This window comes from Sphaeramia orbicularis, chromosome 1 (assembly GCF_902148855.1).
Source record: "Sphaeramia orbicularis chromosome 1, fSphaOr1.1, whole genome shotgun sequence".
Taxonomy (NCBI): Eukaryota; Metazoa; Chordata; class Actinopteri; order Kurtiformes; family Apogonidae; genus Sphaeramia; species Sphaeramia orbicularis.
The window spans coordinates 5,135,727-5,149,590 of record NC_043957.1 but is presented as its reverse complement, the minus strand read 5'-3'; the positions used below and the strand labels follow the sequence as shown (position 1 = coordinate 5,149,590).

Genomic DNA, 13,864 nt, shown 5'->3' with positions numbered 1-13,864 from the left:
ATATGTATGAACCTATTTATGTATGTCTGTATGAACCTATGTATGTATATATGAATGTATGTATGTATGAACGTATGTATGTATGTATGTATGTATGTATGTATGTACATATGTATGTATGAATCTATGTATGTATGAACCTATGTATGTATGTTGTGTATGTATGTATGAACCTATGTATGTATGTATGAACCTATGTATGTATGTACATATGGATGTATGAATCTATGTATGAACCTATGTACGTATGTATGTATGTATGTATGAACCTATGTATGTATGTTTGTACGAATGTATGTATGTATGTATGAACCTATGTATGTACGTATGTATGTATGTATGAACCTATGTATGTTTTTATGTATGTATATATGTATGAACCTATGTATGTATGTATGAACCTATGTACGTATGTATGTATATATGTATGAACCTATGTACGTATGTATGTATTTATGAACCTATGTATGTATGAACCTATGTATGTATGTATGTATGTATTTATGTTGTGTATCTATGTATGAACCTATGTATGTATGTATGTATGTATGTATGAGCCTATGTATGTATGTATGTATGAACCTATGTATGTATGTATGTATGTATGTATGTATGTATGTATGAACCTATGTACATATGTATGTATATATGTATGAACCTATGTATGTATGTATATATGAACCTATGTATGTATGTACGTATGTATGTATGTATGAACCTATGTATGTATGTATGAACCTATGTATGTATGTATGTATGTATGTATGTATGTATGTATGTATGTACGAATGTATGTATGTATGTATGTATGAACCTATGTATGTATGTATGTATGTATGTATGTATGTATGTATGAACCTATGTATGTATGTATGTACGAATGTATGTATGTATGTATGTATGTATGTATGTATGTATGAACCTATGTATGTATGTATGTATGTATGTATGTATGTATGTATGTATGTACATATGTATGAATGTATGTATATATATATGAACCTATGTATGTATTTATGTATGTATGTATGAACTTATGTATTAACCTATTTATGTATGTATGTACATATGTATGAATCTATGTATGAACTTATGAATGTATGTGTATGTATGTATGTATGTATGAACCTATATATGTATGTATGTATGAAGCTATGTATGTATATATGTATGTATGTATGTATGTATGTATGTATGTATGTATGTATGTACCTTTGTATGTATGTGTGAACCTATGTATGTAAGAACCTATGTATGTATGTATGTATGTATGAACATATGTATGAACCTATTTATGTATGTATGTATGAACCTATGTATGTATATATGAATGTATGTATGTATGAACTTATGTATGTATGTATGTACATATGCATGAATGTATGTATATATATATGAACCTATGTATTTATGTATGTGTATGTATGTATGAACGTATGTATGTATGTATGTACCTATGTATGTATGTATTTATGTATGAACCTATGTATGTATGTATGAACCTATGTATGTATGTACGTATGTATGTATGTATGAACATATGTATGAACCTTTGTATGTATGAACTTATGTATGTATGTACCTATGTATGTATGTCTGTATGTATGAACCTGTGTATGTATGTATGTATGTTTGAACCTATGTATGTATGTATGAACTTATGTATTAAACTATGTATGTATGTACATATGTATGTATGAATCTATGTGTGTATCTATGTATGAACTTATGTATGTATGTATGAACCTTTGTATGTATGTATGTATGTATGTATGTATGTATGTATGAACCTATGTATGTATGAACCTATGTATGTATGTATGAACATGTATGAACCTTTGTAGGTATTTAGGTATGTATGTATTTATGTATGTATATATGTATGTATGTATGAACTTATCTATGTATGAACCTATGTATGTATGTATTAACCTATGTATCTATGAGCCTTTGTATGTATTTATGTATGTATGTATTAACATATGTATGAAACTATGTAGGTATGTTTGAACTTATGTATGTATGTATGTATGAACCTATGTATGTATGAACCTATGTATGTATGTATGTATGTATGTATGTATGTATGAGCCTATGTATGTATGAACTTATGTATGTATGAGCCTATGTATGTATATATGTATGTACCTATGTATGTATGTATGTATGAACCTATGTATGTATGTATGTATGTATGAACCTATGTATGTATGTATGTATGTATGTATGTATGTATATATGTATGTATGAACCTATGTATGTATGAACCTATGTACATATGTATGTATGTATGAACCTATGTATGTATGTATGAACCTATGTACATATGTATGAACCTATGTATGTATGTATGAACCTATGTATGTATGTATGTATGTATGTATGTATGTATGTATGTATGTATGAACCTATGTACATATGTATGAACCTATGTATGTATGTATGAACCTATGTATGTGCGAATGTATGTATGTATGTCTGTATGTATGTACATATGTATGAATGTATGTATATATATATATGAACCTATGTATTTATGTATGTATATGTATGTATGTATGAATCTATGTATGTATGTATGAACCTAAGTATGTTTGTATGTATGTATGTATGTATGTATGAGTATACGTTAAAGCTGTACTTTAAATGTGCACTACTATAATACCTTTTTCTCTGTTGAAACTACTCGAATAACTCGTAATTAATCCTGTTGTTGCCACTTGTACAATGATAAAGACCGACTCAGATTAATTCCTGATCATGTTTTCAGAGGTTTATGGTGTTGAATTATAGGAACGCTGTGGACACGTCAACATCATCTGTGCTTTAATGTCTAATTATGGGACTGAAACTGTGTGTATGTGTGTGTGTGTGTGTGTGTGTCCTGAAGCTACACAGTGATTTTCCAGTCGGTCAGTTTTTCTAGAACGTCTTTATTTAAAAGGATTTACAACACAAACTGGCACCACTTCATTTATGGCATGGTTTTCATCCATAGTTTTTCTGCACATCTTGTATCTTTTGTACAAACACACACAACAAAATGTGTCGCTTCAAACATAAAACCCATGTGTGCCGTCAAGTAAGGTTTTAAGAAAAGAGGAAAAAAAAAAAAAAAAAGAAGGGAGGGGGGGGGGGGGGGGGCTGGCAGTTTGTGCTCCTCATTAAACTGGTGATTCTCGGACCCCAGAGACTGTTCGAACAGATTGACTGAAAAAATAGCCCCTAAAACAGAAAATTAATAAAACAGTTTGTCGTCCTCGTTGTTTAACTCAGAATGTAGAAACGGAAACTGGTTTTTCAGCAGAAACAAACGGTTGGAAATACGACGAACATGTGAGTTTAACCCTTAAAGACCCAGAGTTACTTTAGCGGCGATTAGAAAAATGCATTATTCTCTTTATGTAACCTTTCTTTAGTGTTTTATCATCTTTTTTTTTTCAGTATTATCAATATTATTATTATCAATATATTCAATCGGCTGTTTTCGTTGCTTATTCTACACATTTTTTATTTTAATAATTTCGTACTTATTTTTTTCCATATTTATGTTGTAATTTTTACTGGTGAATCAATGTTGTAGAAGATGACGGTGTTTCCATGGTAACTACAGACACTTATTTTATTCATTTTATTTGTTTTAGTTCATTTGTTGCCTATTTTATATCATTTTTTTTTTCCCAATTCTGCTCAGTTTGTGTCTTATTTTATTCATGTTACTTATTTTTATGATTTATTATTCATTTTTGTTCATTCTATCGGCTGTTTTCGTTTCTTATTCTGAACATTTTTTATTTTAATAATTTCGTACTTATTTTTTCACATTTATGTTGTAACTTTTTTACTGGTGAATCAATGTTGTGGAAGATGACGGTGTTTCCATGGTAACTACAGACACTTATCTTATTCATTTTATTTGTTTTAGTTCATTTGTTGCCTATTTTATTTCTTTTTTTTTTTCAATTCTGCTCAGTTTGTGTCTTATTTTATTCATATTACTTATTATTTTGTTGATTTATTATTCATTTTTGGTCATTTCATTGGCTCTTTTTGTTTATTTTATAATCATTTTATTTTAATAATTTCGTACTTACTTTTTCACATATATTGTAATTTTTACTGGTGAATCAATGTTGTAGAAGATGACGGCATTTCCACCGTAACGTCCAAATGATTTTATATCTGAGGACCATGAACAGATGAAGAACTGTATTTTACACCAATTATTGACCTGTATTGATCGTATTAATGGATGAACAGGTATTTTAAACAGTTGAGTTCAGTATTTTCTTTTGGTCGTCGGTGGATTTTCAGGTCTTTACGCGTTAAACGGACATAAATTCTGTCTGATAGGGTTGAATTTAGCACCTTGCACTTGTTTTTTTTTTTTTTTTAAAGCTGAATTCGACATGTGTTTTGATGAAATAAATGTGTGATATTTCTTTTCCGTTCACAATTAGACTTGTGTGTCTGGTGCACATTTGTATTCGACTCTCAAACACACTTTCTTTTTTTTTGTGCGCGGTGTGACTGAGGATGTGGCTGCGAAAGTCGAAGTGACAGTACGATAGTCTGGTGCGTGATGTTCTCATTTGGCTGTTCTTTAAAATGTGGAAAGGCCGTAGGGGGTTTTTGCATCGTAGTGGTAGAAAGTGTGGGTGTTTTAGTGTTTTATACTGGACAAGAACTGAAGAAGTGAAGAACACTGCGCTCGTAGTGAACAGGACATTTAGAAAATGTTACCGTTTGCATTAAAACAAGCTGAAAATGAAATGGATGGTACATAAAATGGCTGTCGTTTTTTTTTTTCTTTTTTTTTTTGTATGATTTAATAGATGTCAGGAGGGGCGAAACGGGGGGTGGGGGGGGGGGGGGGGACACCACTGAGCCTGTTTACATCCACACCAATACTACGATTATGATCCCATTTCTGGAGTTATCAGATAAACAGGATAATCTGATCTGTTCTATGAGACAACAGCAGTAATCTGATTATAAGTAATCAGATTAACCGGCGTGTACACCACTGCGCAAAAGTCGGAGGCGGCCTTTAGATGAACCTGCATATTTATGTTCAGATACAAGAAGTGGTTCCAGACGCAACAGTAACAGGAAGTTGAAGTTTGGCATCACTACGCACGTACAAACTCTGAAAGAAATCCAACAGGGTTTACGATTATCGCATTTTTTTAAGCGTACGTCAATGTGTTATACAGTGTTTCCGCTACGTGAAACCGACTGGACTCGACTCGGGTACCAGGTACTATTCCTGGAGACCGTTTCCATAACAGGATACTACCGACTTTACAGTACCTGGTTGTCATGGTAACTTCTGCGACGTTGGCTCAGAGAGTTGCTGATAAACATGTTCGTTGCTAGGACTGTGTGTCGGCAAGAATCTGGCGATACGATACAAATCGCAATACTAGAATCACACTGCGATATATCACGATACTGTTAAAAAGGCAATTTTTTTGGTTTTCTTTTTTTTTTTTTTTTTTAATGATTATTTCCTTGAAGAATTTAATTACACCAGAAATCTGCACAAATACTGAACACAATTTTATTTGATTAGAACAGGATCTAATGTTATATCACAAAATGTTCTTGTGTTCAAACTGGAATTCTGTTTTACAGACATTACAGTTTCAGATCAGATTCTATTAGTTCAGAACTAACATCAGAACAGGATTTGAGTTCAATCCCAACAAAGGAACTACCATTATTTAATTGAGTGTTAAATAAGAATAAATAAAATATATATTAAAAAAAAAAGAACCTCCACAATATCTGCATTTGAATAAATACCTAAAAATGTTGATACAGTAATTTTAAATATCGATACAGTATCATGAAATTAATAATTGTAATATATCGCAGAACCGGTATTTTCTTGCAGCCCTATTGATAACGTAATGACAACTCTGTGACCAATCAGTGGTGTGCAGTGTTTCCATGTCACATTTTAGTATCTGGTTCCCCGTTTTGGAACCCTCAACAAAGTACATACAAAAAAAACTAGTACCTGGTAAAAGATTCCAGGTCCTTTTACGTAACTGAAACGCAAAAGAGTTGAGTCGGTACGCAGCAATAAAAGGGCTGTAAGAAAATATCAGTTCTGCAGTATATCATGATATTTCCCGTCACAATGCTGTATCGATATTTTTATGTATTTATTCAAATGCAGATATTGTGGAGGTTCATTGTTGTTTTGTTTACATTTTATTTATTATTATTTAACACTCTTTTATTAAATAATGTTAGTTCTTTTGTTGGGACTGAACTAAAATGCTGTTCTGATGTTAGTTGTGAACTAACAGAATATGAACGTTTGAACAGGATCTGAAACTGGAATGTCTGTAAAACAGAATTCCACTTTGAACACAGGAACATTTTGTGATATAACATTAGATCCTGTTCTAATCAAATAAAATGTGTTTAGTATTTGTGCAGATTTCTGCTGTAATTCAATTCTTCAAGGAAATAATCATTAAAAAAAAAAGGCCTTTTTAGCAGTATCATGATATATCGTGATATATCATATCGTGATGCTAGTATTGTGATTTGTATCATATCGCTAGATTCTTGCCGATACACAGCCCTAGGCATTAGATCTAATTATTTCAATTATCCGATTACTCCCATTTATCGGACTGTTAGTGGTCATGTAAACAGGCTTGGTGATGCAAAGTAGGAATATTAGCTTTCCATCAAACTGAACAAATTCCATCCCATAATTCCAGTCAAACAGAACCTGGTATTCTACTGACTTCAATCGATGGAGAGAAAAAAACGCATTTCCGACAGCAGAACAAACTCACCCTCCTCAGATGTAATTAGCATTGGATTCCAACCGTAGTACCATCTGAACTGGTGCATTAACGACATTAACGGGGGGGGGGCTTAAGGGGGCCTGAATGATAGGGGACCCTCAGGTGGGGGAAAGTGAACACCACCTCTGCTGCTATCCTTCAAAAACACACACTTCAGCTTACGAAAGGTGATTGTTTTTTTGTTTTTACAAACTACAAACCAGATTTGGTATTAAAATACAAAACGCTATGAACTGTGCAGTTAAATTTGCGGCTAATAATCCCTACGAGTCAGTATGGTATCGACTAGTCCACGTCTAAATGTGCGAATAAAAGCCGGTGGATGTCCGAGGAGGCCGACGCGCTCACTTTCCCCACCTGTGAACTTCAGGTACAAACAGAAGGAGGCGGGGCTTGTGTTTTAGGCTGTTCCCGCCGCTCCTGCAGGTAACGGGCCGGACATGTTGGCAGAGTTCAGGCCTTTCCCTCGGTGTCTCTGACCTCCTCTCCTGCGACCGCCGCCTCCAGACTTCAGCTGAAGGATAAAAATTAAAAAAAGAAAAGAGGTTAAAACAACACGAATCTGAGGACGGAGGTAAAATGTGGTCCGTGACGGTTAGGAGGAAAGGAACCGGGAAAAGTGCATTTGTGGGATAAAAGGGAATAAAATAAAAAACAGAAAAGTGTGCATGATGAAGATGAGGTTAAAGCTTCATCAACTGAAAAGAAAAAAACGTAGGAGTGTAAGATAAGACTTTATTTATCCGACTGTGGGGAAATTTCACCGTTCACAGCAGCAACAAACAACAAACAAGTGCAAAGAAAAAGAAAAAGACAGGTAGAAAAAAAACACAAATGAGTGAAACATGAAATATTAAGAGAAAAGTGAGAGATTCTGTATTTATATAAACATTTATATAAATACAGAATTAAAACTAAATATTATTTCCATGGTCATTTGGATGGAAACACCACCACACATGCACAAACTGACACTAGAACCACATGGACGGTTCAGACGGTGTGGGTTTGATGGTTCCTCTGGTCTGGATCCGACGTCTTTACCTTGTTTTCCTTGTTGCCATCTTTACACAGATCCTCCTCCTCTGCCGCTGTCTGACGCCGCAAGCCAAGACAGGGAGGAGGGGGAGGAGGGGGAGGAGAGGGAGGGGGGAGGCGAGAGATAAGAGGGGTGAAGTCAGAATGAAGGGGTTAAAGCCACGACAGAGACCACCGGGAGGAAGTGAACAGGAAGTAGAATCAGGACAAAGGACGAGGTGGGCATGTGGAGGGAAGAGGGAATGTTTAAGGACATTTGGAATCATGAGGTAGAAGAGGAGAGGAGAGGAAAGGATCGAAATAGAAAAGAAGGGACAAGTTCAGTCTGATTTAGAAGAGCACACACGGACGCATTAGGGATGCAACAGTAAAAGGGAAAACTGTGTGCTGTTGGGTCCGCTCTGCCCTTATGGACCACAGGTTTTCAGTTTGGAAAGTGATTTTGTGTTTGTGCTTTATACACTTTTATAGGACACTGAGTGTGTGTGCACGTCCAGACAGGTGAAAGCCCCACACACACACACACACACACAAGTCTGTCTCTGGACATGCATGAGAACACACAGCGCAAGGAAGCCCCGCCCCTCAGTGAAAGACAGCTAACCGTGGTGTTTTTACACTGACGTTTTCTCTTACATCCCTCTGCAGAACAGGAATTTATTTATTTAAAACAGCCCCCTTTGGGTCTTATGTGTGCATGTGTGTGTTTTATACGACTGTATTCAAGTAGTCGAAGAATAAGAAAGAGTTCTATCATTCAGAACAGAAAGGGTTATTTTATTCAGTACACTCATAGAATTTGTTCCTACTGTGAAATTCAGTTTTTGATAAAATAGAATTTTGGAGAAAAAAAACTGTTCTCTTTACTAGGGGTGTAAGAAAATATGCAATATTTCACAACACTGTATCGATATTAAAAAGTACTGTATCGATATTTTTAGGTATTTATTCAAATGCAAATATTGTGGAGGTTCATTTTTTTTTCTTTTTGGTTTATATTTTATTCATTATTATTTAACACTCTTTTATTAAATAATGTTAGTTCCTTTGTTGGGATCGCACAAAAATAATGTTCTGAACTAATAGAATCTGAACATTTGAACAGGATCTGAAACTGTAATGTCTGTAAAACAGAATTTCAGTTTGAACACAGGAACATTTTGTGACATAGCATTAGATCCTGTTGAGATCAAATAAAAATGTGTTTCGTATTTGCGCAGATTTCTGGTGTAATTCAATTCTTCAAGGAAATAATCTTTTTTTTTTTTAAAAATTGCCTTTTTAACATTATCATGATATATCGTGATACATCGTATCGTGATCCTAGTATTGTGATTTGTATTGTATCACCAGATTCTTGCCGATGCACATCCCTACTCTTTATGCACAAACACATACCAAAACCAAACCAAAACTGTGGCCCAAAAACCGGAGTCCGGACCGAACCGTGGGCTACCTGTACCGTTGCACCCCTAGTCCATATCCATACCAACGCTGACGGAGATCTGACCTTGAACTAATACAGGGTTCTACAGGTTAAATTTGAGACTGTAAGACCTTTTCAAGGCACTTAATATTTAATGTCTAGTTCACGACCATACAAAGTCTGCTTTTTTGGGTGACGTGCACATGACTAACGGCTGCATGTGTGTGGGGCGTATATCTACCGAAATTTCCGGTCTATAAGCCACTATTTTTTCCCACACACTGTGAACCTATGGCTCAAAATTGATGCTTTATTATCATGATTTATTTTTTCCAGGCTAATGATCAATCCAGCTGTTGAAGGAAATAGAGCTGCTGCACGTACGCTTGGCATCAATTAATCGATGGTGAGACGTTGGAGACGGGGTGGGTGGGGCTTATAGTCAGGTGCAGCCAATAGTCTGGAAAGTGCAACGGTATTCTGATCATTGATGAACCCTACCACCTGAGTTCACACCAGGGGTGTCAAACTCATATTAGTTCAGGGGCCACATACAGCCCAAAATGACCTGAAGTGGGCCGGATCATTAAAATAATAACAAGAATATATAAATAATATCAATTCCAAAATTTGTATGTCTAATTTCTATGTTTTAGAGTGGAAAAAAGTAAAATTATATTATCAAAATGTTTACATCAAAAACTATCCTTTAAAAAATGTGAAAAACATGAACCATGAACAAAATGAAATTTATTAAGGAAAAAAAAGTGCAATTTTAACAATTTATGCCAGTATTTGGCCTCAGCTTCTCATTTTCACATGTTCATTACAACTTACAGATCACAGTGGATCTACAAATACAAAAAACCATTTAATAACAGGCAGAATATTAGTGCAATTACACTTAATTCTCTTACGACATTTCAGATTGTTCAGATTTGTTCAGGTTGTTCACATTTTTTGTAAAAGGCTAGTCTGTACATATAAAATTTTTTGTGTAATTTTTCCTTTTTTTTTTTTTTTTACAATAAAAAAAAAAGAGAAAAACTTGTGGTTTTCATTATGTATAGTCTATTATGATAGTATTTTACTGGTCTGACCTACTTTAGATTGAATTGACCTATAATTATTTTCACATCCTTGATTGTGAATTTCTTCAGTGTAAGTTTTGTATTTCACTAATTCATCCCAGGGGCCGGATTGGACCCTTTGGTGGGCCGATTTTGGGCCCCCGGGCCGCATGTTTGACACCCCTGGTTTACACAGACTCACTGGTGTAAAAGTGCTTTGGTTTTCATCTCAAACTCATCTTGTGTCACATCCCTCTGAACCAGCGCAGTAATGCTTGACTCACCGGTAGCTGAGCTGTGCTGGGGCTCGGCGGTCGTGCCGATGATGCAGCCTCTTCATTGGCTGCCGTTCCATCTTTAGAAGATTTCTTATTGGCCTGAGTCTTGGACTGCTGGGCCTTAGCTGCCTGGGTGTTCACCGACTGGAGAAGCTGCAAACACCGGACAGACAGACCAGCTTAACTACACTGCAAAAATCTAAATCTTTTTGCTTGAGTAGTACAAATAAACTCAACCAGACTACTCCAGGACAGTATTTTTTCCAAATAAAAATAGGAATTGCGCAATTATCTTACAACTATGACAATAGTTACTTTTTTTAAACCAGCGAACACATGTTAGTACCAGACTACAAAAATCTAAATCTTATCAAGTGTATTTTTCTCATTTCTTGTCCAAATATCTCATCACGCTTAAAATCAGACAGAATCACCTAAAGAGGAACTTTTCAGTGAGATATAAGAACTGATTTATAAACGATAGATCTGGAAAATCTGATTTCAACAAAACTTACCAAGATAATTTACACTTGTTCCATTGGCAGATTTTTGCTTAATTCTTTTTTTTTTTTTTTTTGCTTAATTCAAGTAAAAAAAAAAAAATATCTGCCAATGGAACAAGTGAAAATTATCTTGGTAAGTTTTGTTGGAATCAGATTTTCCAGATCTATCGTCTATAAATCAGTTCTTATATCTCACTGAAAAGTTCCTCTTTAGGTGATTCTGTCTGATTTTAAGTGTGATGAGACATTTGAACAAGAAATGAGAAAAACACACTTGATAAGATTTAGATTTTATTCCAGTGTAATTGCCTAAGTCATCAACTATATGGACAAAAGTATGTGGACACATTGAATTCAGGTGTTTCTTTAACAGTTCAGAATCAGTGTATAGCGTTTTTATTTGATGAGAAATTGCAAACTTGGAACTCTGGAAGTTTATTTCTATGTATGATCTTTGCTAGGTATGTGAAATATGAAACACAACATTACACTGACTGATTTATATGACACATGCTAATTCATTATATCATTAGACCCGTAGCATAACTGCCGAAATCATACCGAAATGGACAAAAGTATGTGGACAGACTGAATTTCTTTTCTAACGGGTCTGGAATACAAAACAATAATGACTAATGTAAAAAATATAGTTATATATTATGGGATAAATATCATTGCATTGGCTAGTTTGGGTTAAATTATTATCTTTGTTTCCAAAATGCCTCAGAGATGGTTTGTACTTAACTTTTCTCAGCACTGATTTTTTTCTTTACCCGTGTCTATGATTTTAAATGTTCTCCCTTTAAATATTTTTCCTGCTCTGACTGTAAATAATACTTTTCTACCACAACTAACCATCTACTTTCTTCACTTTTCACTGAGGAAGAAAAAATTCACACTAAACTTGATGTTTCTAAATTATATGGACATAAATATGTGGACACATCATGTCTACAGCTGTAAGATGTCCTGTTCATGAGGATTTTAGATAAAAACATCAATATTAATAATCAATATGATATTTATCCCATAATATAAAACTATATTCTGACATTAGTCATTATTGTTTTGGATCCCAGACCCCTGTTAGAAAAGAAACACCTGAATTCAACGTGTCCACATACTTTTGTCCATTTGTGCACGATGTCTATGTAAAAACCACAAAGCCAGAACAGTCAGTACCTTGGTGATGGTGCCGACAGCTTTAGTCCGCCCTTCCCTGAACACCAGTTTCTGGTCACAGTGCAGGTACTCCGGGGTCTTGATGAAGCGGAAGTGGACCGAGGCCTTGTCCCCTGTCCGTAAACAGTCCTTGTTCATGGTCAGGATGGTGGCTGTCTGTCTGATGCTCCCACAGTGAACTGGTTCAATCAAAGAGAACAAAAACGGCCTGTTCACTCTGACGAACAAAGAATCTAAACAACCACTGCAGAATGTTCAAGCTGCTTTAACTCGTTATAGTTAGAAATACTCTGAAATTCAACACTACAACCTTAGTGTGTTACCGGAGGACAGGACAAGACTGTTACTTTTGTGAAATGTTTCTAGATTTTTAATTGTTATGTAGAGAATCAAGGTCAATGAAGTTACCATATTTGGTTCCTTACCCATAAGGGGTAAAAAAAAAAAAAAAATACAAGAAGTAAATATAAAAAATTAGAAATGCAACCGATTAATCGATTAGGTGCTTGAAGTGAATGCAAAAATGCACGATTTGATTAATTGACTCGAATTGATTGAAGGGAAATACTCTACTGCAGTTTTCCTGAATTGAAGCTTCTTCGTGCATCACAATAAGCATCCGTGTGAAACACAACAGTGGAACCAATGTTTAACAGCAGAGAAATGAAGGAAACAAAGCTTTGATTCAGGAGAATTGTGGTTGAATGATTTTTTGGATCCCTTTGAGTCGATTAATCGGTTGCAGCTCTATAAAAAATACAAGAAAAACACATGTATGGTGGAAGCAACAGGTATTTTACAACATTAGAACATCACTTTTAGAACATTAGACCCCCATGCGTGCTGGTCCAGACCCCTGTCCACTGTCCCCTGTCCCTTCAAACATCATTCCTTACATCAGTACCATTACTTCATGGAACCGAACAAAGCAGGTCCACTCACTGTTCATGCACAGGTGGACCTTACAGACCCTGGAGACCACATTGGACCAGATTGTTGACTCACTGTCCTCACTGGAACTGTTACTGTCACTGTCTTGTCTTGTGCGGAAATTACCAAAAATAGTCACTTGCCTGATAAAGGGTTAAAGCACATTCATGCTCATTTTACGTACATAATTAGGTTCAGTCCTATTCAGTTTCATTTGCAGAGCCCTGTATCACAACATGGTTACCTCACAGGGCTTTACAGAACTCGTTTGCTTTACAGGTTTGTGTGTGTCACTGCATTCATACTTATATGCGTCTGTTGCATTGAAATGTGCATTTGTCAATCAATCCACCAGAGGGCACTGATTTTAATTAACAAACCGGCCAAATACCACAGAGTAAGAGTTAAGTGTTTTGAGAAGAAGAAAGTCAGTAATAACAAACATGAGGAGGTTTTACTAATGGATGCTAGTGTTGATATTGAGGGTAGTTGTCGTAAATATGTCCTTAGTTTTTCACTAACTTACAGTTGTCGCACAGTTTGAAAAGTTCTGCCATTACTGGAAAATTATCCTCAAATCTCAACACTGTCCCCTGTGGTTCAT

The 13,864-nt window shown here is 35.1% G+C and overlaps 1 protein-coding gene across 2 annotated transcripts in view; it reads right to left on the bottom strand.

The window, feature by feature from the left end:
- Positions 1–7,015: 7,015 nt before the first annotated feature.
- The window catches only part of gtpbp1l (GTP binding protein 1, like), a 33,984-nt gene continuing 27,135 nt past the window's right edge, over positions 7,016–13,864 (bottom strand). Inside the window, exons 12-15 of one of the 2 annotated variants that reach the window (XM_030145964.1) lie at positions 12,331–12,509; positions 10,652–10,798; positions 7,878–7,928; positions 7,016–7,347 (exon numbers count right to left, since the gene is read on the bottom strand). In XM_030145964.1, the coding sequence (XP_030001824.1) occupies positions 7,234–7,347; positions 7,878–7,928; positions 10,652–10,798; positions 12,331–12,509 (491 nt within the window). In that variant the 3' untranslated portion in view covers positions 7,016–7,233. The remainder of the gene's footprint in view (positions 7,348–7,877; positions 7,929–10,651; positions 10,799–12,330; positions 12,510–13,864) is intronic. The other variant, XM_030145972.1, reaches the window with a different exon arrangement.